This window comes from Balaenoptera ricei, chromosome 9, assembly GCF_028023285.1.
Source record: "Balaenoptera ricei isolate mBalRic1 chromosome 9, mBalRic1.hap2, whole genome shotgun sequence".
NCBI lineage: Eukaryota > Metazoa > Chordata > Mammalia > Artiodactyla > Balaenopteridae > Balaenoptera > Balaenoptera ricei.
Genome location: NC_082647.1, coordinates 77,996,714 through 78,024,313, shown reverse-complemented (window position 1 = coordinate 78,024,313; position 27,600 = coordinate 77,996,714). Strand labels below are relative to the sequence as shown.

The 27,600-nt window shown below is 38.5% G+C and overlaps 1 protein-coding gene across 2 annotated transcripts in view; it reads right to left on the bottom strand.

Moving 5' to 3' along the window:
- ELAPOR2 (endosome-lysosome associated apoptosis and autophagy regulator family member 2) overlaps window positions 1-27,600 on the bottom strand; it is an 89,290-nt gene that overhangs the window by 26,953 nt on the left and 34,737 nt on the right. For both annotated transcript variants that reach the window (XR_009504880.1, XM_059932860.1), the window contains exons 8-17: window positions 20,050-20,230; window positions 18,460-18,588; window positions 13,427-13,517; window positions 12,714-12,816; window positions 9,589-9,726; window positions 7,787-8,050; window positions 6,886-7,059; window positions 4,375-4,564; window positions 2,986-3,082; window positions 2,328-2,429 (exon numbers count right to left, since the gene is read on the bottom strand). Coding sequence is in view for 1 of the 2 variants with exons in the window: in XM_059932860.1 (XP_059788843.1) it covers window positions 2,328-2,429; window positions 2,986-3,082; window positions 4,375-4,564; window positions 6,886-7,059; window positions 7,787-8,050; window positions 9,589-9,726; window positions 12,714-12,816; window positions 13,427-13,517; window positions 18,460-18,588; window positions 20,050-20,230 (1,469 nt within the window). In the remaining variant the exon portion in view is untranslated. The remainder of the gene's footprint in view (window positions 1-2,327; window positions 2,430-2,985; window positions 3,083-4,374; window positions 4,565-6,885; window positions 7,060-7,786; window positions 8,051-9,588; window positions 9,727-12,713; window positions 12,817-13,426; window positions 13,518-18,459; window positions 18,589-20,049; window positions 20,231-27,600) is intronic.

Below are 27,600 nucleotides of genomic sequence, written 5' to 3'. Positions count from 1 at the left end.
AGGCATCCACCCTGTAGACCACGACCTCTTAATTTAGCTTTTCAGAAAACTAAAATGCAAAACAACATGTGAGAATCTATGTCAGAAAACAAAAAAGTCAAATCTCCAAAATGGGGGTTAAGACCAATGGTTCTCAAATTTTAATACGTATCAGAATTGTCTTGTGTTTTTATAAATATTCCTGTTCCAAACACTCGGAAATTCTTTAGGTTTCAGGGAAGGCCTAGAAATCAGTTTTAAAATAGACACCCCACTCTGATGCTTTTGCAAAAATGTTCCTATAAAAGGGTTTCATCTTCAAGGAATTCATGGAAAAGACTCTGACAAGCACAGGTTCCTGGTAACTGACTGTACTGCTGAACTGAATGAATAAGCATTTTCAGAACTCTAGTGGAAAACTGATGAATTCATAAAAGTGCTAACAAAAGATCAAGATAAAAAAAAAATTAATTACATGGGACTGAGTGAACTGATGAGGATGATTATAATTTTTGTGACTTTCTGTTTGAATAAAAAAAAAGCGTAAGCTAAAGTATTAAAATGATTGATTGCTTTAAATAAATAAATAAGAATAAATTTTAAAATTAAAAAAGAAAAAAAAATAGACACCCCAAGGTATTCTGCTGCATACGATCTTGGGAAACCCTTGCAAAGACAGTCAAGTAGAAAAAACTGCCTGAGGTCAAAGGAGGAACTTAACTTTTCCTCTCCTCACAAGGAAAAAAATTAGTTTCTAGATGCCATCATTTAACATCATGAGACTATTACTTTCTTATGATGTTAAAACATCAGAATCCACCTTGGGAGAGTTAGAGTGATACATTTTCTAAAGGACAGAGTTAGTCTTCAGTAACATTATCTGCTTAAGTCACAGAGGCTCCTGGAGGAGGCTTGAGAAGTCATCCAGGTGGACTCCAGAGAAGTGAGTTGCTAGGTCCGAGAAAGGACCTCAGAAGTGCTATAGTAAATAAAACAAGCCTCTGAACTCGAAGTCATATGGTGGGATATCAGAGCGTAGTGAAAGAATCTCTGGATACACCTTCTCATAAAGAAAGTGTGCTTGCTGCCGGCACTCCAGCGTGAACACCGGCACAGGGATTCTCCACCACACGATGCCCTTGAGCACCAGGCTCCCTCTGTTTCTTTCACTGATGTCCATTACCTTTCATTATGTACTGTGCTCATCACATTCTTCTCTCACCTTGAAAAGGTGAGAAAAATTAATACATACATCTACGAGAACCAGAGTAACAGCGTTGGTAAGAGGTGAATGCTACCATGCCTTTATGCACAGAAATGAGCCCCAAATACTATGTTATCACTGTAATTATTTTTAAGATGCCCAAGTAACGGGAGCAATGCTTAGACCACTGATTTCCAATCCTGATGTAACATACGCGGGATAGCTTAAAATCTCACAAAAGGTTACGGTGAAACTATCAAAAACAAAATTAAGTCAATCATTTTTTTAAAGATAAATTTTTGCTAGCTTGATGGAGAAAAATGTGCAAATCAAATTATAATCCAAAGGTACCTTAACCCTAAAAAGATTAGAAATAAATAATCTACATACTACTAAACAATGAATAACTATAAAAAATAAAAATCAGGAGACATTTAAGCTTCACTCATGCCATGAAAACAGTCTTTAAGTTTACAGTTTTGAGTCCATGAAATTGCTTCTTTTCTCCTACTGTTCCCACCCAAAGTGGCTGTATTAATCAGATCTAGACTGTGGACACCTGTTGCCTCGATGCCAATCAGTTAAATGAACTGTGTTATGTATTGCAGAGGTCAGACTCTACCTTGGTGATTTCGCCACCAGTGATCAGAAACTTGAAGAGTTGGAAATGCATCTAACCTGACCCTCATCCCCTTAGAGAGAAAGAAACTATGGTGCACAGGTTAGACTGCTGAATCTAAAATCTAGATTCTAGATCACCCAGATGGTCCATTGCTGGTGAAGAACTATAATCCAGGGAAGTTCCTAATCCAGCTCTCAAGAAAGTAAGAGGCTAGATAGTAAGACTCAATCCAAGGATACAAACAATATAGTTATATATTACTTAAATAATTTTCAAGACAATTAGACACTCAGGCAAACCAGACGAGAATATGTCATTGAGGAGACCGGGAATTGTTGAGATTGGCAAGGGCCTATACCTCTTAACAGGCACCCAGCACGTCTGTACAACAAAAATCTACAGATTCTTTGTTCCCTTTCTGCTTTATATCCATAGAGAACGTGTTTTAAAATAGTAAGATTCTGGAGAGTTTTTCTTCCTAATAAATACAAATATGGAAGAATCATATAGAAATAAGACTACCTGGGTACTGAAATGGTTCCAGCTCCCGGTTTAGCAGGATTACACCTCATTTTCACAGCAGTTGATCGGCCTTTAACACAAGAGGTTGTAGTTGTAGAAGACCTATTGGAAGGGAAATGCTATTTCACAAAACAGATATGACACACATTTCAAAGACAAAAATATCCCGTGTATAATTGCTCCTATGCTGTATGAATAAACGAGAAAATGTATCAAAGTTCGCTAATGTAGAATTTTAATACATATTGAGTTCATTTACTTTCACTGCCTATGAAAAGCTGACTGCTCCCCAGGTAAAGTCATATGCTATCATCAAAGGATTTAAAGCTATTGTAATTATAATCAAAATTAGAATCAAAAGAATTTTTTAAGAGATGAGAGGTCATAGCGACTTAGGCTGATGTTTTGATGTGTGAATTACAAACAACTACTGCCTACACAATGAAGTAGAGTCTCTTTATTGCCTAATTTAGAAGATTATATATATGAGAAAAATTACATAATGCTTTCTAAATATTCCCTGTTTCCTATTTTTTACTAAGTCTTTCACTTACGAACCAATTACTGACTATCTAGGTATAAGCTACTATGCTAGGCACCCTGAAGTGACGTCCTTATGATTAAGAAAACAGTCAAGAGAAACAGCATGTTCACTCACTTATAAAAGAAATGCACATCTGGTATTTGGCTTGGTGAAACTGGGAACATATCTTCTTTTATATTAATATTTTGCAATGTGGTTTCAACTGTCACTCCTAGACGAGAATAAAAAAGAAACTATTAAGCAATATGGGAAAATGAGGCTTATTTAGTCTCTGTATATCTAAACAGAAAATAGCTTTACTTTGATGCTGTCATTTTACCAGAAATATCCTCTTAAATTAATGCATTCTTGGTAAGAACAAAAAACTTCACAAAGTTTCTAGAGAAGAAAATAAAAGATTCTACTCCCTAGTTTTGCAATTTTGCTTAAGTCACTTCGCTTCCCTGATTCTTATGTCTTGAATTTGTAAAATGCATGCAATAATTTAGGTGATCTTCACCATCCCTTCTAGTTCTAACATTTCAACAATCTACTATTATCATTCTCAGCCTCTTGTGAGTTGTGTCAAATGAGCTGGGCTACTTTGCTAATGCAGCTTTTCATTCATTCACATTCATTATAGACACAACTGACAAAACAAAATTTTTTGTGCCCTAATAATTTCCAGAAAAAAAACTCCAAAATTTGTTTAATCTAGGAGTAAGGCATTCCTCACCCATCCACCCCAGGCAAAAATGATAGCAGAGCCAAAATGCAAGCAATAACAGCAACCTTTGTTCTAACAGAGTTCTGATGCTGAGCACAAACTCAGTACCTGTCCTTGGTGCTGGAAATGATAGTTAAATTCCCCTGGAGTCTCTCACAATGGTTCTCAAATCTGGCTGCAGATTGGAATCATCTAAGAAGCTTGTTACATTGTTAGATTATCATATGCCTTGTTAGATCCCTAATCCCTACCCCAGATAGTTTAATGAACTTGATCCTTAGGAATTACTAATTAGGGACCTGAATTATTCTTAAAGCTTCCCTAAACTTTCTAGACTCGGAAAGACAGGAGGGACAGATGGGGAATAAAACTCAGCACATTCACTCTTGCTGTTTGTCACCAGATTACTTCCGGTATGAGAAGAGATGATGAAAACTGGTGGCAGATATTATGATTTAGGTTTATATTGTGTTTGTTTACTCTTCTTTTGTTCACAGTTTTGGGAGTTTATTATTATTTTGCTTCATAAACTCCTAGAGAATCTGATGAAAGGCACAGGCTCTCAGAAAACAACATATCACACAAGTTAATACATAAATTCAGAAGCTTCTTGTATTCCCTGAGAATGATCAAAAGACCTCACTCGCAGGGGCTTTTTAACCATGTTATAAAGTGATGGTTTAGAATTACCCGTAGGTTTTAATCATCGATGGTGAGCACCAATGCAATGACAAGTTATCAGTACCATAATTTTAGAACAAATGCATGCATGCATATACGAACCAAATTAAACTTACCTAAAAATGTATCTGCCAGAATGATGGATTGTGATGATAAGGCTGCTCGGAAGCCCTTACTTTCAGAAGGAATAATAGTTGACTGACACACAAATGCTCCTACCAAATTCGTGTAATCATCTGACCCTGCCACCACTTCCTTTACTGTGAAGTCTGTTATATTGTTGGTGCAGAGAGCCAGCTTCTTCCCCTAGGGAAATAAAGTCATAAAGAGGTTTCACTGACGGTCAGTCTCTAAACTGGATCCCAGCTAGCTAGTGATTCTAGCAGAGCACTGGCCCTCTCCTCATCACAATTCTGATTTAATTGATCCGGTGTGGGCCCAGGCGCCAAGTGCTTTTTAAAAGCTCTTGAGACAATTCCAATGTTCAACCGGGGTTGAACTGAAGTTATAATGAAGTGATAATGAGAGTCACTGAAGTTATAATGAATACAGTAATTCAAGGCTGCACTGCTCCCCCAACTACAGGCATCATTTGTGCTGGATGAAAGCCATCTGACTTAAGGGAATATAAGTCATCTGTGAAATCTTCAATTCTTAGGACAACAGTGCGCGTAAAGAAACCAGAAAACTGCTGGTGAAGGTTTTAATGCCAAGAAAAAGGACTTGCTCTTCCTTCTCCTGTATAGGCCTGTGTGTGGCAGAAAAGTAATGTCAAGGCTGAAAAAGAAAACATAAAAGCCTAGGACAACAACTGAAGAGTTGGTCACTACAAGTGTCTTTATTCACCTACTCTTAGACTCAATGACGTGGATCCGCTCAAGTACACACTATGTTGAAGGGAATACAGGAGCTTACTTTTTTAATCATTTGGAGGGTAGTGAGAAGATATAACTTATAAAATGGTTTGACTCTTATTTTTTTTAACATGGTATGTCTAAATATACTACAGTCCCACGGCAAAGGACTATACCTTACTCTACAATTTCTATGAAGAAATATATAATGAAAAACAGAAACACTGTTTTATTGGTCTCAGATGTAGAGTGTGCACAGATGGGCACAAAGAAAAGAACAAAGATTTCTCTTCCTTAATGCAGCGAGCAATCCTAACCTATAAAATGTTCTCCCTCCACCAAGCCTGCTCACCACATTACAGGTGCAACATATTGTTACGAAGCTTAAATTAAACTCTTGACGCCAGACAAGAGAAGAACAAGGAAAAAGAGCAGAGAGACACTACTGAGGAAAAGAAGAGGAAAACAACAGTAAGAGGAAAGGAATGCGAATAAAGAGGAAAAAAGGAGAAGAGAGAAGAGGAAAGCAAAGACAGTGGTAACACAGGAATGAGACTGAGAAGAAGTGTGATATACAGTGGAATTAATCTTATTCACTGCTTTACACAGCATTTAACCCAACAGGCATTTAATTTTTTTTTTTTTTATTGAGTGAACCGAGTGACTGATCAATCGGGTGAGTGTGCTGGATCACCCCATGTAAAATCAGGACAGGACAAATGTCATACCATGTAAAATGTATAGATCTTTTCGTTTGAGAACTTCTGTAGCCATGAGACATCTTTTTATTTCCCTTGCACAACCTTTGGCACAGCATCTCATAACAGAGACCATTAGAGACATAGGAGTTAAAACGGAAAGGGAGGGGCTTCCCTGGTGGCGCAGTGGTTAAGAATCCGCCTGCTAATGCAGGGGACACGGGTTCGAGCCCTGGTCCAGGAAGATCCCGCATGCCGCGGAGCAACTAAGCCCGTGAGCCACAACTACTGAGCCTGTGCTCTAGAGCCCGCGAGCCACTCGCCGCAACTAGAGACAGCCCACGTGCAGCAACAAAGACCCAATGCAGCCAAAAATAAATAAATAAATAAATTTATTTTAAAAAAACGGAAAGGGACACGGAGGAAAGGCCTTAGTATATTTTCACCTTTGCTAACGGGGAATACACACACATACACCCCAACCCCGACCTTCTATGCCCACAAAAATATTGGACACGCAGTCCTGTAACTCTCCCATTACCAGTATCCATTCACGTTCTGCTTCTTCCCAAAGAAAATTAAATCCCATTATTTATTAGCAGAGGCTACCTCATCAACTGGCACTTGTCCCCTGCTTACGTCCTTTTTATTTTTGGACAAACTTCCTTTGGAAAGTCCTTTCTTTTTAAAACACAAACTTGACCATATAAGCAACAGTCAGACTTTCTCAAACCTTAACTTCCTGCCTAAAAAATAGGTGGGATTGACAAGCCTGACCCACTTTTACAAAAATGAAAGATCCTCAAAGCCTTTGCTCCATAGCTCCAAGCTTTGGGGGTTCAACTGACTGGATAGGTGCTTTGATGGACTGAGAACCAGACAAGGTTGCCCCTGGTGGAGAAAACGTTGGTGGTGCCAACGTGCTAGGAAGCAACAGAGGATTTAAGCCGTCAAAGCTCAGTTTCTGACATTTTGTTGTTAGTTTCCATAGAGATTTTATTGGTCCATCAACACAGAAAATAACTCAGTCAGAGCTGAAACATAGCTCCGTCTCACCCCGCCAGCCAGAACTCACCTCATGCCCACATAAACTGATATTGAAGAAATGGAAGTATTTTGTTCCTTTGGAGGTAAAGCTGGGACCATTCATTAAGGAGCCCACACTGCTGAGGTTGCTGAAGTCATAGTGCAAACTCTGATTTTCTTTTTCGTGGTAGAAAAAGCAGTCACTGTAGCAAACTGAGTGGTCCTTTGATTAAAAATTAAGAAATGTAAAAAACAAAACAAAACAAAGTAAAAACAACACGGCAGGAAAGAAAGCATTAGCTGCTATGAAAAAATGTGTTTCCAGAAAGTTCTAGGTTTAAAAACTATTTCAGTAATTTTGTCTTAGTTATGGTATATTTTACCACACTAATATAGAAAATTTCTAAACTCTAGATTTCTCTAGGCAAAGTTCAGAAGTGTTAGCATTTTTTAACAGAGTAAAGTTATTCTAAGATTAGTTTCTTATAGAAAGGTATTTTAATAAATAGCTAAAATGTCCTGTTATGCCAGTTTAAACAGACATTAAACTATTTTTTCCTTCACTCATAATATAGCATCAATCTTTACCCTTAAAATGTTATGAGATATTCTTGCTGTTCTCCATATACACCTACAGCCTACATATAGTGAGGTACCTTACTTGCTCTACCTTAATGGAATACACAAGAAATCAGTTTTAATATTTTTGGAAAGCATTCTTATTTGGATGCTCTTCTTAATATTTTATACCCCCAGTAATTAGCACTTTCATGGTACATATTAAGTGCTCAACAGATGTAAGATGAGGTAAAATAAGAAAGGGAATGAAAAAGCCATTCAAAAATAAAAATAGCAACTTCATAGTTCCTGGAGAAACATTAAGAGGAACCTTTGAGTTTGTCTATTAAAATATGCTTTCCTGGGGATAACTGAAATACAGACCCACTTACCTGAGTGCTTCTACTCCCAGGCCCACATAGAATACAAGCCTCCTTGCCATAGACCTGACGTACGGACAGGTAGGTGTCAGGTGGACACTCCTTGCACTGGTTGGTTTCTTTCTCAATGTAGTGGCCTGGGGGGCAGGGGACACACGATGAGCCCAACTGTTCAGAACCGAGGGCACAGGCACGGCATGAGGACGCCACCCCATCAACTGCATTAGTGGCAGTGATAGAATAAATCTTCACCATGTCATTGATGAACCGTCTATTCTAAAAAGAGAGCAGAAAGTAATGACTTCTGCCTTGGCGCTTAGTTGTACAACCAGATTGTTTTATGTTCGTATCACCAAAATAACTAAGCAAAGTGTCCCAGCCAGTGGATTAATAGTATTCCTTTTTGGTTCTTTTTAAAAAAAAAAAAATATATATATATATATATATATATTAAATCTTAACACTAGAAACTCATTTCCACAGTAATGGAGTTCCAGGAATTTTGCCATGAAATTATGAAATTATGTCATAATGGGTACAAATTCAGGCATATGTATAGACTTGATGTCTGGAAAAACCAATATGATTTAACAAAAGAGCAACCTTATCTCACATCACTGTTTATTCAGACATAAGCCTAAACGTCATGATACAATATGTTGTTTGCAGTGTGGCAATGTGGAAAAGACTTGGACCAGGGATTAAAAAGTCCTCACCCAAACACTAACTGTGTGATAGTGATGCAATCACATCACTTCTTTGGGCTTTTTTCCTCCCTCTCTAGCACGTTCCTTAACCAACATACTCTGATTTCTACTGGATGCATAACAGAGAGTAAAAACCTGGGTCTTACTATACTTTTCTTTCTTGTGACACTGAGTCAGTTAAGGTCTAGTTTTCATCAAGCAGTGAGCACGCACCACTGCCATCAGTAGAGAGCCGCTCCTTAATGCTTTCTGTCTGGGGCAAAGACAAAAGGGAGGCAAGGAAGCCTTCCACAGCGTGTTCACGCCCCACAAGGTGGGAATCTGAGCACGCATAACGAGCAACTGGAGTCAAGTGAAACCTGGGGAATGGGTTCCCCAGTGAAAACCTGAAGAGAAAAGAGAAAATGCCCTACATTTGCCACCACAATGTTAAGGCAGCGTCTTAAACTGTGATTTACCTTGTTCTCACCCTGGGAAGGTCACAGCAATGGAGATCCACAATAACATGTAATTGAAGCATATAATGGAAAATACTTAGGGGAGGATTAAGGTCTATTCTACCAGGGCAAGTAAAAGAGAATAGTTCTGTGTGTTAACCCAACACTGTGTACATACACACTCTCCAAGCTATAAAAGGAGACACTCATTACTGTCATGAAGTAATAAACCAACATCAGATAATGCCTCCTGGACAAATGTCAGATCATTCAGACGAAGGGGAAGAAAGTCACCACCTTCCCAAAGTCTCAGAAAGCTTTAAAAGTAAGTTTTTAAATAACTACAAAATAAGATTTTCTTTCTCTTAAGCTTTTACCAACTATATTTGTTCAAAGTGTAGAACAATTCAAAGACACATTGTGTTATTCCATTCCGTACATTCTTGCTCTCAAAACACAAACCAAAAATAAATACCATTTTTATACCAATCTACTCCATAACCAAATGATTGATTCTACATCAGTAAAAAGCTAAGCCTTTGAGTGATTCTACATCAGTAAAAACCTAAGCCTTTTCCTCCAGGAGATTTGAGTGATCACTTTGTACAAATCTCCACAGGGAGAATCATCTTTGTGGCTTTTCTTTTTTTTTTAAGTGCTTGGAACTTACATCTTGACCCTGATTGGTCCTCTGAAATGCCCACGTAAATGTAAATGTGGCATTCTTGAAGATGACATGGGTGTAAGCTTGTTTTTCTTTGGTTCCACCCCATGATTCGACCACGTTGGTACTTCTTCTATTAATATCCTAAAATATAGTAGAAAAAATACATACAAAAAAGCACCAACTCAGTATTAATATACATGTATATACATTACAATCATATGTTTGTATTTACAGTAAACCCTACAGCATTCAGGAATATTTATCTGCAGAGCATGTAACCCTAAAACCCTCAAAAACTTCCCTTCAAGTCTACACAAGCACTTACTAGCTTAGTAATTACAATGTATCAACCACGTCGCCAATATAACGGGAAAGAGGTCTCAAATCATAGTTATGTTTAAGGAATTTTTCTGTTGGAGGGAGGGGTGGTGTGTGTGTGTGTATGTGTATGACTCCAGCTTAGGAAATATATGCAGAAAGGGAAACATAATTCCTCCAACTTCTGACAGTAAACTTCTAGGATCCTCATAAAATGACAAGAATTTCTTTCCATCTTTTATCTTTTCCCTTGAGGGATTCTGATAGGCGGCTCTTACACAGGAATTCTAAATTCTCCCTGAATTATACTTGCAATTTCCAGCGCAGATTAACTAGAATGTTATTTTATGTTCATGCAATCTTCTTTTGCTTACACCTGAATTCCAAAAAGATTAATTTGTGTAACATTTTATTTCTGATTTCCGTAGTTAAATTCAATATTTAGACTATTATATAAATGTGTGACATTCCACCAATATTATGTCATTAACATGGTCAGAAAGCAAATGCAATAAGTAAAGCAAATAATGTAATACACATCTAATTTATTGGAAGTGAAAAACCAAGACTAACTCTGAATTTTCTAATTACTCTTCCCTGCAGAAACCCTAAGAGATGACTTAGGAATCTGGATAGGTTTTTGTTAGTTATCCGAGATGTTCATAGTACAGTGGCATGGCTCAAGACATGTCTCTTTCTTTCTATGATATAAACGCTGACGACAAGCATGTTATAAAGTAATCAGATATGCTATAAAGATATGCGTCTTGAGTTCACACCACAAGTAGGAACAACAGAGTATGCCTGTCATACATTACAGAATTCCCCACATTACCAAACAACCAAATAATCACACATGCCACTTCCTAAATGGAGCTCATAATATACAGACAATGCTTTGCTGAACACTTTCTGGATGTTTATTCCCATAATAAATGGAACATACTGCATTACTGCAAATAATACCACCTTACGTTTGTAAAACACTACATGATTTTGAAAGCATTTTGATGTGTTATTTAGCTGATGATATCTCAAAAATTGCTGTGCAGGAATCAGATCACAGAGTAAAGAAAACTAACGGATCCAGCTATGAGCAAAAAACTCTTAAGACTGATTTACCAAAATAAATATCTATGATCCCTACCCTCAGGAATGCTAGATCAACAGAGAGAGACAAATATACGAATACATTCACGTAATTAAAGTAGGGTTTTCTCAAAGGGTTTTAGGAGCACACTGGAGAGAGGGGTTAACTTTACTTAAAGGAATAAGAGAAAGCTTCCCAGAAAAAGTGAGGTTTGAGCTGCCCTCGAAGTATGAACGGGAGTTCACCAGACAAAAGAGCAAAATGAAGCAAGTCATTCTAGCTTAGAGCGTGCCAAGGCATGAGAAGTGAAAAAGTACAGAGTGTTCCACTAACAAATTCAGGGTGTCTAAAGAGGGGTGAGTGGTAACAGCAGTTCGGTAACAGAGGCTGAGCAAAGAGTACAAAAAGCCATACAGATGCCATGCTAAGGAATTTTACATGTATTCATAGGCTATTGGTTCTCAAACTTTAGTGCATATCAGAACCAACCTCAAGGCTTGCTAAAATACAGAATGCTGGGCCCTATCACCAGAGCGTCTCATTAAGACTACGAAGGGGCTCAGAAATGTGCATTTCTAACAAGTTCCCAGACAACGCTGGTCCAGGAACCACACTTTAAGAACCACTGCCACAGGCAATAAAAAGCCACTAAGGGTGAGGGGGTAGATTTGTTGTGGCTGCTTCTACTATTGTTTTTATGTTCATAAAGATAAGTTTGACAACAGCATTTATGAGAGGATGGGGATGAGAAGAATAGATAGAGACTATTGCTGAGAGATAATGGGAGTCCGAATTGTCAGTAATGGCACTCAGTATGAAGAGGAACTAATACATTGAAGAAATAAGGAGGGAGAGCTAAGAGAACTGAAGACTTCTTGGTTATTTGTGGTGTCATAGATAGATGTGTTGAAGATTATTCATCTTCTTTGACTACCACCAAGTCCTTTTTTTTTTTTCAGAACGAAATAGTCTGCCTTCATTTAAGCTATTAGTAATCATGAATAAATATTTAAATCTCCATATATCTTGTATATCATGGAGGAAACTGTTAATGGACTGTTAACTACCTACTAAAGGATTGTTGGAAAAAAGCTAAAACAAATCATGTCTATGAAGTCACCACTTAATTATAACATTAAAGTCTTAGCCAACAACCTTCTAACACCTCCCTGGGGTCTTAAGTAAATCCTGTGTTACTACTTTTTCTCAAGCTATTAGTTGAGATTTATAGGACATCTAGGAAAAAATGGGGAAAATTATGACGTACATAGTAAAATCCTTTGTCTACATTTATTTACTTAACAAGGAAGAGTGTTATTTTTCCCAAAGCTCTCCACCTCCACTGTTTTGTGCCCTCACTTATTAATACATGCTTTTCCCTCCTGATGGTTTGGATTGCTGAATGGTTGCTAGGGGAGAATTTTCACTCTGCTGGCAGCATATTTTTTTGAAGGAATTTTCTACGGGATTAATATTTCCTGGCTTCTGTCTGTCACCCAGGCCCCGTCACTCAGTTCTCTCCATAAGGAATGAACATTTTCTTTGTGGACTTCACCACACAATGTTTAATGAGTTCCTCAGATATCTTATAATGTTTTTGGAAGACCCTAAAAATGGGAAGAAAAATGGGATTCTTATCGCAATTTGTATAAATAGGGTCACACTTGAAAGAGAATGCTAAGCCTGGAAATCCACCTCTGAGAGCCCCTCTTCCACTTACCACCATGAAGTACAGAATACAGTCGGCTGAACAGAGAGTCTCAAATACAAATGTTATTCTTCCCAGTTCAGAACCCATGGCTCCCGTCATCGATGTCGGTGGTCTATTTAACAGATTAAAATTGCAATATTTACAGCATGTTCTGAATACAATCTGGAAAAAGTTAAGTCACTTTTTTCATTAAGCTGAAAGCCACGCTCTTCTCTCCTCTCCGTGCAGTCTACTGCTGCACGGAGTCTACAGAACCATGGTAATATGCTCAGATCTCCTGGTGTAAATGCTGCCACCCAGCCTACAGCAAGAAAAAGACTCCTGCTGGGCAACTCAACATGGGGGACTAAAAGGATTAAACAATTTGTAACATACTACTTTACAGACAGAACTGCGAGAAAAACAAATAAATAAACCGAAAGATTCTCCTGCAAATGACTTAGACTAAGATCTCTGAATTAAGTATCCAAGAGTCACGATTTTTGTAATATTTGGATAGAGTATTTTTAAAAACTTTGGCTTCATCTAACTAATATACAATTAACAGTTATAGTTTCTACAGATATTCTTAAATATAATTACATTATCCTACACAGCTTGTTATTTGCTATGTACATCACAATATTAATATATTTTATAAAGGCAGCCCTACTTCATCTATTTCTGTAGGGAAACAGGCATGAGGATTCCTACAGAAGGGAATCAGAATTGGTTTTCCTTACTTAAATCCTGGGATATGCAAGTTTAAGATCAGGTAATCATTATCGGAACCTCCAGCCCCACTCTGGATATGATCTCCAGCCACCTCCCAACCTAGAAATGATAAAGATTACCTTTGTCAGTAAAAATTCCAGTAATGATTTCCAACAATCTTTTTATATAAGGCCACAAAAAAAGAATTCCCAATTTTAGATTGCAGTTGCAAACTGCATGCAGAGGTAGACTCCTAGATACCAATGAAAACGTTGCATATGATTCTCCAGGAAGAATCAAGTAATGCGTATTTTTGCATCAAAGGTATTTAAGGGTCAAATTAACAACAGTTTTCTCAATGAGGCATGATTTTTTTTTTTAACTAGAACAGACGGTCTTTATCCATTTCAATATACTAAGATGAAAACATCCTAGTCTTCAGGTAACCAATGGGAAATAGAAACTTCAAATTACTTAATGAAGATGCGGGGTCTGGAGCTCTTTCTTAGAGTTTGTTGTACTGTTGTTCCCTAATCTAACCCCTGTTCTGCATTCACTCACTTATGCACTCACTGAACTGGCTTTCACTGAATGCCACGAACCATGACCTACTTTAGGGACAGAAAGACAAGACTGGGTCCACCCTCACTATGGAATCAGTAGACTATGAGAGACATAGCTAACAACTGTTAACAGTAGGAGGTAATAGAGATGAACATAAAAGGTGACGTGAGGTCTGTCTTCTGCAGAGAAACAATCAGCACGCCATGGGCTGAAATGGCCACCATGAAATGAGGACAGGAGATGCAACCCTCACACACCATCCAGCAAGGTTATTAACTAATGGCAATGCTTAACATGGACACGTGTACCTCCAAAAGAAAATGTCAACATCTGCTACTTTAACAGGTATAAGAGAGAAACTGGGAAAGAGATTAATATCTGTACTGGTGATGTGGCAATTTTCGAAATGTTATCATCAGCAGTTCATAGAAAGGTGATAATGTTGAATATACATAAATCAAGCTAGTTCGAAAAACGGTTATGTACGAAGCTACCTGAGTAAGAGAGAGATGCCAATTGTTTTGCTCTCTAAAGGTTCATGTGGTTGAAAAGAGAGATAAGCAGCTATCACTTCCTAATGCTAAGAGCAGAACAGCCACAAAACAATCTGACCCAGTGGGACACCAGGCCCTTGACTGCAGTTTAAGTCATGTGAGAGGCAGTTAAGCGTAGAGAGACTGATAACTTGTGGTGGGGGGGGTCACAGGGAGAGGAATATTCCCACATGGAGGAATTCTACACCAAGAAAGGGGGGATTTACGGATGTTTCTCTAAGATCATTTCCTAGTGTTCAGCTGGCATGCGGAGCAATGGAATAGCAGAGAAGGCCAAAGAAAAGAAAGGAGTACATGGATGAGGAGCATGGAGGTTTGGAGGGGACCAACATCCTTGCAAGAGGAAACAAATATTTCTCATGTTTGAACATTGCCTGTTGCTGCAGGTTTTACCGTATCCCCTCCCAAGAAACATATACTGACGTTCTAATCCCCAGTACACATGAATGGACCTTATTTGGAAATAGAGTCTTGGCAGATATAATCAAGTTAAGATGAGGTCTTTAGGGTGAGCCTTAATCCAATATGACTGGTGTCCTTATGAGAAGAGAGAGGTTTAGACAGACACACAGGAAGAACACCGTGTAAAGACACAGAGACACAAGGAAAAGATGTTCACGTGAAGACAGAGGCAGAGACGGGCTACGCTGCCACAAGCCACGGAGTGCCTGGAGCTACTAGAAGTTAGGAGACGCGAGGAAGGGTCTTCCTACAGAGGCTCTGCTTCGGAAGGAACACGACCCTGCCCATACCCGCCTTTCAAACTTCTAGTCTCTGGAAAGTGAGAGGGTAAATTTCTGTTGTTTTAAACCGCCCAGTTTGTGATACATTGTTGCAGCACCTTTGTCTTTTGCTTTATCCCTCAGAATGAATCCCACATTTTCCATGTTTCTATACACAATTTCTATTTTTTTTAATAAATTTATTTATTTTAGTTATTTATTTTTGGCTGCGTTGGGTCTTCGTTGCTGCGTGCAGGCTTTTCTCTAGTTGCAGCAAACGGGGGCTACTCTTCATTACAGTGCGCGGGCTTCTCATTGCGGTGGCTTCTCTTGTTGCGGAGCACGGGCTCTAGGAGCATGGGCTTCAGTAGTTGTGGCACGTGGTCTCAGTAGTTGTGGCGCACGGGCTTAGTTGCTCTGTGGCATGTGGGATCTTCCCGGACCGGGGCTCGAACCTGTGTCCCCTGCATTGGCAGGCGGATTCTTAACCACTGCGCCACCAGGGAAGCCCCACAATTTCTATTTTAAGATTTATTTGTGTTTTAGAAATCATATTTATATTTATTATAAAATTTTGAAAGCTACAGAAAAACTTGAAGATGAAAACTAAAATTATTTATAAACTCATCACTCAGAAAAAACTACTGTTAACATTCTAAGGTGTTTCTTTTCACTATCTTTTTGATGCATACGTGTTTTTACATAACTGAGATCTTATTGTTGATAACATTTTGTTTCATAGTTTTATAAATTAACATTATTGCATAAGCATTTTTATGTATAAAGCCTTCACCAACATGCTAAATGACTAAATTAATAGTTTATCATGTAGACAGATGTAATTAATTCCCATAATTTACTAAATCACTCATACTACAGGACTTACCTCCTATTGACCATACATTCAATGTAGCCATTTGGATTGTTTTACCTTTTAGCGAGTAGAAGTGATAAACTGAACATTTCAGTGTGTTTCTTTTCACTCTTTTTCTAGTGCATAATTTTCTTAAAAATATACTTTAGGTTTTACTGTATAATTTACTGTATTTTCTGTTTTTCATTTAGCATTATCTTCTCACTTTTCTAATAATCATTATATCAAAAATACTTCCCCATTAAAGATCCTTTCTATATCTAGTGTTAAAGAGTTAAAAATATGTTGTATGGTTATATCATCATTTTATTTAATCATACCCCATTGTTGAAAACTTTGTTTTCTCGTATTTTTGACTCTCATAAATAACACTAAAATTAACATATTTGTGCATAATTTCTTTCTTTACACCACATTGTTTCCTTGGTATAAATTCCCAGAAGTGGAATTATTGGGTTGGAGAATGGGACCATTCAAAATGCTTGAAACGCTGCCAAATTGTTTTCCATATGCTGTCATTTTTAATGATTACATAACATTTCATCCAATTAGTACAGCATAACTTTTGTAAACATTATCATATTGCTGGAATTTAGATTATTTCCATTTTTGTTATTATAGGTAATGCTCAATGAAAGCTTCATGAATAAACACTAATTTGTTTACAACTCTGAATTCCTCTTGGGCAAAATTCCAGTACCTGAAGATGTACTTCTACATACCTGTTCCACAACTGTGGTAAATTCAGGTTGACAATACAAAAGAACCTCAAAGTACTGCAAGTCACACAGTCAAGTTGGTCAAAGCACATCTACTTTAATTCCATGATGGAGTAACGACTTTATGAGACAGGCTGCCCTGGGCCTCTCGCTTTGACCCCCAATATTTTGAGCACTGCTTTTCCCAAGGTTGGTTACTGAACCACCAGTCACAAAAATATACATCACCTTCTACCTCTGTATTTTTCACATTACTGTCTGCTCTTTCAATATCACATACTAAATATTGCAGAGATGTATACTTTTTAAATTAATAATTGAACATTTCTGAAAATCAGAAAAAATTTAAATTACAGCCTCTAGTGAATGAGTAAGCAAGTGGCTAAATCAAATATTGTCATGAGAATTAGACTAAGAGTAACTTCTTTAAAAGACTAAGTAAAAGTTTCAGATAATCTTCACTAGTAAGTGCATACACACACATGCACACACACACACAAATGTATCAATGCTTTCAATACATTCCCATTCTTATTTTTCCTATGTCTGAAACTTCCTCAACTTAGAGTGCAACCGTAGGATCTTTTTGGAACATAAACCCTTATATTCGGGTAATTACTACTGTGTTATTTTTTTCTTCTCCTTTAGGATAAATTCCCAGAAGCAGGATTATTAGTTGATAAAGAGTACTATTCCATAATGTTCATTATATACAAAGGCTTTTTTTCACGCATCTGTTTAACCAAAATTATTCAAGGACCTACGATTTGTCAACCTGAGTACTCATGTGTACATCTCACTTCCTACATCCCAAGCCTGTTTATTTCGGATAGGTGCTGATTTAAAACAGATGTGATTAGAAAGCTTTTTTTTTTTTTACAATGATCAAAAATACAGTATTGAGAAAAAGTGAACTGATAAAAAAAATGCCATTGAGCTTATAAAAGTAAAGGGCACATTTTTGTAAAACCCTAGTATCTATAACACCTATTTCTAGTGTCAAGTTTAAAAACACATACATAGATATTGTCATTCATTTGACCAACAAATAGTGCGAAATAACTAAGTGGTAGGCTCACCGTGCACTTAAAATGTAAGAACAAATAAAATTCAGCAACCGTCCTATAGAACTCTGCCACATTTCCAAGTTTTCAGTAAGTGGGGCTCATATACATTTGTAAACACGATCAGAGACTTCATAGACAAGGAGAGTTAGAGATGATGTAACCCCTCCTCATGGCTCACTGCTGAGCCAGAAAACCAATCCAGGCAGAAATGCTTTCATACGGTGTTATACATACACTATGACTCTTCCAAGTGGCGAACAACACAAATTTCACTGCCTCCCTTGGTGATCTATTCTGGTATTTATAACAACCATAAATGGTGATCATCAACATCTACTTCAAAACTGACTCCAAAAAAATGCAAAACAGTTTATATTCTTAGAGGGCAGTCATGTGGCTATGACACCATATTTACTAATTTTATGTGAGGTCTGGGAAGACAGGCAAGTAGCCAAATGATAAGACTGAAGTTCCTCATAGCCATATTTAGTGTGTTTTTACACAGGTGAGTCCAAGAGTCTCTACCACCAAAATACATTGAGAAGGCTGATTCTGAACTCACCATTCATTCCGTCACACTTTGAATTCCCGACATTGAAGCAGGAGGTTTTCATGTTGCCAGGAAGGACATTCCACCATTTATATTCAAACCCAAGTGCAGGCTCTGTTCCTGCTGGACATGGTCTACATTCTACAGGAGACAAATGGGGCAGAGAATTACAATTAAATCACATCTGGATAATTTCCTCTCCCTCTGTTCCAAGCACTACTAAACTTTAACTAGCAGAGAGGCAAGTGGAAAGGAGAGATAGTAAACCACCAATTCCCTTAAGAATTAACAACTTTTTCAAGAGCAATCTGGAAAGAAAAATAATTCTGGATAGAGTATACACATATATACTTGATTAACATGAAAAAGGAAAAGAACACAAAATCTTTTAAGATAATTTTTCCTTGCATTTCTGGGAATAACTGCTAATACTGAAATTATCTTCCATAAGAAGGGTAATTCTGAAATAAGTTCACTTACATGTGATCTTAGAATCAGTTTCCTCTACCTCATAAATAAGGAAATATTCCACCCTTCCTATTAGTCACTAAACTTAACAGACAATTACACCATTTAATTATGGACTGATTACTTGAAAAATATTGGCTATACTTAAAAGTGATGATGGGAGCTGAGGGAGAGTGGAAAGAGTTAGATTTATAAATAAACCTAATTTAAATTAACATCTATGACACTAAATAAAAGGGTCTCTTACAATCATTTTTCTATTTAGCCAAGACACTTGGCATTATCACATCAGTAAAAGAAGGGGAGAGAGAGAAAATGTTCATTGAGCAAGCATTTCCTGGTACCAAAGTACTGCAGGAGACATTTTTATATAACCTGCTCAGTGATGACGAGCTAGATATTATTGTCCACAGTTTTACAAATGAGAAAATTGAATTCAAATTAGTGGCTAAATCACACTACTGGGAGCCTGCAGCAAGTGGATTTGAACCCAAGTCAATTCAACTCTCGAGTCCTTGTTATGCTCTCAGAGGCTCTGGATATTAAGTATACAGCACAGCTATATTCAAGTAAGATACCTGCCACAAAAATGCATTGTAATCTTTATCTAGTAAAACTAAAACAAATTCTGTAACCACTTTATTATTGTTTGGTAAGTACTAAATTTTTCCCAAATGTACACTTTGAAACAATCTACTTAGGAACTATTTTAATTGCTATCTGATCAAAATAATCAATTTTTGCTATTATTATAGCATAAAATGTGATTATTCCAGTTGAAATAGAAGTATTTTATGCTTGCATCAATATATGTGTGCACACACACTGGAAAAGGAGCACTTATCCATAATCACTTAAATTGGTGGAATTCCCTTATAAATATCCAAAGCATCATCCCATTAAGAGGTTGTGTGTTACACAAAATGCCATTAAAAACTATCCTTATGCTATGTTGAATAAGCTACTGCAGTCTCACAATTCCCTTATATTTCTTAACTCTTCTTCAGTCTGTGAGATAAGAAAATTATGTGTTTTAAAAAATTTTCCGTAAAAACAATTCAGGACAATGTCAATGTGGTCCAACAAGTTTATTTTACTCAAGGTCCAACTCTTGAACCAATTGATATCACGTACCCTTTGTTCCATCCGAAAACGTTCCAGGAGGGCAGGGATGGCAAGAAGAAGAGCCATTGTTATAAAATCCAGGGTTGCAAGGTGGACAATCCTTCTTCTCTCCAGAAGGGGGCAACCTAATAGCATCTGTGAGATCCTCCCGGCAGATTTTGGGCTCTATCCACTTGTACATTATCTGTGTCTAGAGAGAGAGGAAAAAAAAAAAAAAGGCTTGCAAGTCATATAACATGCTTTATTTGCTTTAAACTTCCAGTAACAAACATGTTAAATTGACACGGTAAAGACTAGGTAAAGTCCAAACAGTGGTAGAATAGAAGGGCCAGCTGAAGAGAATCTAAAACTTTAGGAACAAAATGAGACAAAAAGAATAAAACACTTTGGTGGGGAAATGACCATTACCTCCAAATGTTTTTTACACTAAGCTGCAGGAGGCCTTACGTCATACACAGCATGGCCTCGTCATGAAATTCCTCTCTAAAATATACAGAACATGCTTGCAGCCCTGACTCTTCCAGCCACTGTTCACTTTCTTCCCTAACTGCCCTAAGTTTCTATGCAGACTCCCTTTCTCATGCTGAGACCCCCACTACTCTCTCTTCCTTTCCTCTACCCACAACACACATCACCATGCTTTGCACACAGTGGTCACAAAACAAAACGGTTATTTTTTTAAAAGAATAGCTCTAGCTTCACATTGCAATCCCGTTATTTCATAAACACTGGTAGATGCTCTCTGAGTCTTTTCCAATAACCTGATGTTGGACTACAAGAGCTGTAGCTAAAATATTTCCTCCTGAGGCGTCTAGGCCCTGTCACCTGTGCTCCAAACAACAGGATTAAGATCACCTCTATCTTCATGGAGGGTAGTCTTTTCAACTTTTCCTCTCTCTCACACATGCACACCCCCAAAAACAAAACAAGATACAACTAAGCAGCTACAACTCAGCCAAACCCAGAAAACTGTGATTATAAAATCATTGTCTTTTGGAACCAGAAACATTAAGTGGGTTAGCCATTTCAAAACAAAATTCATATGCACGGTGAAAAACATAAAAGGCATTCTAAATGCAAAGAGAAAAATCAACTCTTTCATAACTTAATATCGTTTTTAAAAAGAGACTAAGAGTTCCCTCGTTAAACATATGGTCGGCTGAAAGTACTGTTTCTCCTTTACAACAGCTTCTGCAATGATAAGTCTAATATTGAAGCAGGAGATGCAAAATCAAAGGCAATTCTCTATAGTTATTTCCAGTTAATAAGAAGTCATCTATAGTGAGCCCTTACGGCCACTCGATTTCATTCTCAAATATTCCCTTATGGAAGAATAGGTTACCTTATCTGATGAAGGTTGCTTAAGAACACGGTTTAAAAAGTAGAAGTCTCAACAGAAGTATAAACAACATTTTTTTTTCTTTTTACAACTCTCTCTCTGCATTTATGGCCTACATCATGATACAGCTTAACCAGCCACTTCCCCCATCTGCCTCGCTCACCATCTGCCAAATGATGGCTATTCCTGCTGGAGTTTCCTAAACAGCTGAAAAAAGTAAATAGATCCTGTATCCAACAGGGGCGCTCAATTCCTCTGAGAAATGCAATGTAAAACTCAGAGAACGTAAGCAAATGAAACCTCATTACATTTGGGGGATTGTCGTTTTTAAGTTCTGGCTTCACGAGCATAGAAAACAAATTTCCAAGGCTAGGCAATTCACAAATGTGTTGATTTATTTTGATGTTAATTAAAATCGCAATGAGTTATGTGAGAGCTACTGCATTGTTGGGAGAAGTTGGCTCCCACGTGGGAGTGGGTGTGGTGCTGAGGCTGGGCACCAATGGCTCATCGTGGGGGCACCATGCAATCTTCCCCACCACTTCAGGAGCTCAGTTACATTATGCACGAGTTTATAAATGAGGAAACTTCGGATGAGACCTCTTATACCTGCCCAGAAGTCATACACAGCTAGTAAATGGTAAAGGAGCACTAGCCAGGGAGAGTAAAAATACTCTCAGTGAGGGTAAAAATAATAAAATATGCAAATACATTTTTGACAGATTGGCTAACCACATGATTTTCAATCCAAGCATAGTACATGTTTAAAAATTAGAAAATATGCACCACCTTAAAACATTTAAATGTTGAAAAGTCAAATTTCAAATGCTCTGCAGTGAAAGTTTTCTTTGCAGAGCCTCTTGCTTCACATGGCAGATTGATTCTGTGCCTCTCTTTCTAATGGGGCAGATGCTTTCAAGTCTGGCTGACTGGGGAAAGATAACAATTAATATTAATGATCTTTAGCACCAGATGGCTCACAGCGCAGGTGAAAAACCAACAATCAAGTCATTCTTTGGCAAGTTGAGAAAAAATTATGAAATGCTTTATGAAACCAAAACCCTAATAGAGCAAAACTGAGCAGACTGCCATTAAGATTACAGAAGAGCTACAGTCTCCAGGTATATTTAAAATATATAAGCATGAGTAAAATATGTTTTAAAGAAATGCATTGGGGGTATCGATTGGAAGCTGGTTTTCACATAAAAATAAAATTCAAAACTGGGAAGACTGAAGTTTTGACAAATTTTGAGACTGGGTTTGTCCGTGGTTGCCAGCTTTCTTCCTTCGAAAGTCGCTGCACAAACGCACTAAGGCTTTGTAGACTGGCTGAGCTCATCTGAGCTAAATTACATGTTGTTTCAAAGGGTTTACTGATTGTCACTCCAACCTAACAGCCCTGTGCATCATGATGTTCTAACTCAGATATTCCCAGTCAGGCAGGCTTTCACTTGTCTCTCTGCCTCTCCCAAACCTCAATCCTCTCCAGCTGCAAATCACCGGGCACTCATCCTTTGTCTCTCTTGTTACTACCACCCCATTCTGCCAAGTTGTGTCTGACCCCTCCTTCAAAGCCAGGCTCAACATCACATCTGTGCTAAGCACGTCCTCAGCCCACCCTTCTACGTAGCAGCATTCACTTGGATTCCTTTTCTATGAAGCCTCTGCTGTTTGCTGTTTTCCCCTGTGGTTTCCTCCCTGTCCCTTTTCTAAATGCTTAAAAGTCTGGATCCTCTTCTTCCATTATGTGGAAGACACCATGGGGATTTAACATTGTACTGGGAAAAAACGAAAACAAAAACACACTGCACCAGAGGTTCTAGCTGGGGCTTTAGGCAAGAAACTGTTCTAAAATTAAATATAATATAAAACACTAAATTGACACTGTGAGTGGATGAGTTGTATGGTATGAGAATTAAATCTCAATAAACCTTTCTTTTAAGAAAATCTTTTAAAGAAGACTGTCATGAAATTTTTATTTTAAATTCAGAAATCCCGGGGCTTCCTTGGTGGCGCAGTGGTTAAGAATCCACCTGCCAATGCAGGGGACACGGGTTCGAGCCCTGGTCCAGGAAGATCCCACATGCTGTGGAGCAACTAAGCCTGTGCGCCACAACTACTGAGCCCGTGTGCCACGACTACTGAGCCTGCGTTCTAGAACCCATGCTCCGCAACAAGAGAAGCCACCACAACGAGAAGCCCGCACACTGCAACAAAGAGTAGCCCCTGCTCGCCGCAACTAGAGAAAGCCTGCGTGCAGCAATGAAGATGCAACACAGCCAAAAATAAACAAATAAATAAATTTATAGAATAAAATAAATTCAGAAATCCCTAGTCACTGAGAAATGCCATGTTGTTTCCTATCATCCTAATTAAGAAACACAGGCACCAAGTACATTCCACTTGCTTAAATCATATAGGAAGAAAGGCTGAGCTAAAACCCATATCCCGGGCTTCCCTGGTGGCGCAGTGGTTGAGAGTCTGCCTGCCAGTGCAGGGGACACGGGTTCGAGCCCTGGTCTGGGAGGATCCCACATGCCGCGGAGCGACTGGGCCCGTGAGCCACGACTGCTGAGCCTGCGCGTCTGGAGCCTGTGCTCCGCAACAGGAGAGGCCGCGATGGTGAGAGGCCTGCGCACCGCGATGAGGAGTGGCCCCCGCTTGCCGCAACTGGAGAGAGCCCTCGCACAGAAACGAAGACCCAGCACAGCCATAAATAAATAAATAAATAAATTAAAACCCATATCCCTTTATACCTTATTTTTTTAATGTCCCCTCCATCTTACTTCTGCTTTGTAACTCAGAAGGACTGTGTTACAGACATTGAGCACTTGGAATAATTTGTAATACTGAAGTTAATTAAAGGGCAAAGAAAGTACTACATAATCTGATACAAAAACACTAGCAAACCCTTTATGATCCAACAATTTCCTAGACTCAGAGATGAAGAAGTTCCACGGTCGGCTGTCTCCTCTCAAGAAGGCTTCCTTCTAAAACAACCTTCCTTACCAGGCACTCTCTAGCTTTGCCAGGAAGTTTCCAATTTAACAAAACATGCCGTTCCAGAACTGGGCAACTCTGGTTGTCAGAACATCATTACATACAACTGATATTTATCTTCTTTAAGTTTGCCTGATGAACCAAATTTTGCCTTATGGGATAACACAGAAAGGTCTATTTCTTTTTTTTCTAAGACTTCCCTTCAAATGCTTAAACTATTTGGGAAATTCTTATTAAGTATCTACTACGTGTAGAAGAAAGCATTACAGGAAATTTAAATATTAATAAGACAAATTGTTTGCTCTGAAGGAGGTTACAGTTTAATAAGACAGATTCACAAACTGCTATAATATAAAAAGAAAAATATACAGAGAGCATACAAAAGCATCAGATTTGGAAACAGAGTTGGGTTAGAATTCCAGCCTTAAGACATAGCTATGAGTAGCTATGACCTTAGGGAAGCTACTTAACCTCATCAAGCCTCAGCCTCCTTGTTTGCAAACTGGGTATACTAATGTCTAATTACATAGCTGTTGCAAAAAAGAACTGGCGGCAATGTGTGAATATACACACACACACACACAAAGAGCAAGCATGCAGATAAATGTGTAAAGGACAGCTGCTTCTGCTATCACTACTATTACTATTATTATTGCCATCATCATCAATTCCAAGAGAAACATGAAATGTCATGGTTATTCAAAGGAAAGAGATCAGATCTCTTTGGGACCACTAGGAAACACCAGCAAGATGATCATGATTTCTCCATCCGATGGTGTCTTTCTTCCAAGCTGAAAAAATATTCCCAGAAACTTCAGCCATACTTCATATGAAATAGTTTAATATCCTGGACTCTTTTCTCTAGATTCTTCCCATTTTGTGAAAATTTCCCCAAGCCTCTACCAAGGACAGAACACAACACTCTAAACGTGTTAATCATACATTCACTCACCAATTCTCTCATTCACTAATTTATTCAAAAGATGTTTCACTACCTTCTGCATTCCAGGTACTCTACTAGGACTAGAGATTTTTTTTAATGATTAAGAACATGTTTCTGTCTACAGGAAGCAGAGACTTCGGTGAAGGAAACAGTCATCTTTACAAGTATTTGCAATAAAGTGATCTCATACCAAAACACTACCAAACTATGATCACCATGTAAGTATCAAGAGAGGTATGTACAAAATTATGTGGGAATTCCCAGTATTTCAAGACAATCTTGCCAGAGCTACCTTATTTAAGAGTGGATGTGTTCTCGGAACCTGTACAGGATCACTCTCGTTTTACTGTGGTAACAGACACCATCTGTTTCTCTTTAGGAACTGACTTGTGTGATGCTGAAAGGAACTGGGAGTTATATGGTCTGGGCTCTCCAGCCATAGGGATTAGAAGGTGAACTAAGTTGTCCAACCAGAGTAGCTCACGCTACTGGACAGAATGGTTGGTCTGAGATGGGCTCGTGATGCAAGCAGGGCCAGAGTCTTTTCGGAAACTTCGGTCAGCCCTCCTATAAAACGCTGTGAGGGTGACAGTAGTTTGGGTAGAGATGTCAGGGGGTATCTGGCACCAGAGCAAAGAACCTACCTGAGAAGGAAATCAAACTGAGCTCAGAATATCAGCGAGAAGAGCAAGAGAAAGTCTTGATAAGACTCTTTGCTCTGCAATGATTTCCCAGTCACATGAGTCAAGAGACTCCTGCCCTGCCTTCCCTCACTCCAATTCTGAAAAGTATTTTTAAAATTCATTAAATTTTCTAATCATCCCCACGTAGAGAAGTAAAACTGACACCTTGCTTTGCCACCATTAAAAGGAAACATGTATCACATCCAAGAGTGGTAAGGGTAGGAGGGACCACTTTTTACCCTGAGATAAAACAGACCAAAAAAATTACTCTGTCTAGTTTTGGTACCCAAGATAAATAAAACCTTAAGCTTTTCTGTAAGTTGCTGACTCCTTTAGAAAGCTACCTTAACCCCCTGACTTTTACAGGCAGATATGAGACAAGCTCTGTTGATATGATGAATAAGAGAATTGCTAGGACTTTGAGACTAACATACACACACTACTATATATATAAAATGGATAATCAACAAGGACAGACTGTACAGCACAGGGAACTCTACACAATATTCTGTAATAACCTATATGGGAAAAGAATCTGAAAAAGATAGATAAATGTATATGTATAACTGATTCACTTTGTTGTACAGGAGAAACTAACAGAACATAGTAAATCAACTATACTCCAATATGATCTAAAAATTAAGAAAAAAAAAAAAAAAGGAATGCCTATTATATTCCCCTCAGGCCTTGGAAATCTGGGCTGGTTCACAGCCCTGGAGCCTCAGTAGCCTTGGTTCCCAAGGCTGGACTCTCATGGGGCTGAGGGAGCTGGGAAGGATGTGCCAGCAAAGGAGCTCCCCTTGGACCTGTAGTGCCTGGTCCCCTCTGGATGGGACCACAATCTCCAGATCCAGGCGGACCTTCCTACAGCTATGCCAAGCCTGGTGCAACCAAAAAACTGTGGACTGTCTGGCTGGAAGAGCACTGAAAAGTCACCTGGCCCCCACGTCTCCTGATGCTGAGGTGCCCACCTCCAGCCCCCTTCCTTAGAGTAGCTGCCCCCATGGATGAAAGCAAACTCTGCACATTTTTTGCAGGGGTTGGGATTGGTCCAGGGGTTGTAGTGGAAGGGGGAAGATGTAAAGAAACACAAGCCCTTGGGTGTCTGTTCTACCACATTCCACTCTCCTTTACAACCCTGGAACAGGACTTTTACCAAGCCTCTGGTTACCCCAGTAACCCGAGTTTGGCATGAAGAAATGCTGCTACCTTGTGGCCGTTTCCCGTAACTACAACTTTAAAACCAGTGCTTATGGGCACTTGACATCACAAGGCCTGTGGAGCTCTAAATGATACCTGCCTTCAACAAACGTCCTGGGGTAGTACTCGAAAGAGAATTCGTAAAAGGGCAGACTCTCAAGAAGCCAACTTCAAAAGGTAAATTTCCCACACACTGATTCAAAAAAGAAAGAAAGAAAGAAAGAAAACACATGGAAAGATGCTCAGCGTCGCTTAATAGTAGAGAAATGCAAATCAAAACAACAAGGAGGTATTACTTGGCACCAATCAGAATGGCCATCATTAAAAAGTCTACGAACAAAAATTGCTGGAGGGATGTGGAGAAAAGGGAACCCTCCCACGCTGTTGGCGAGACT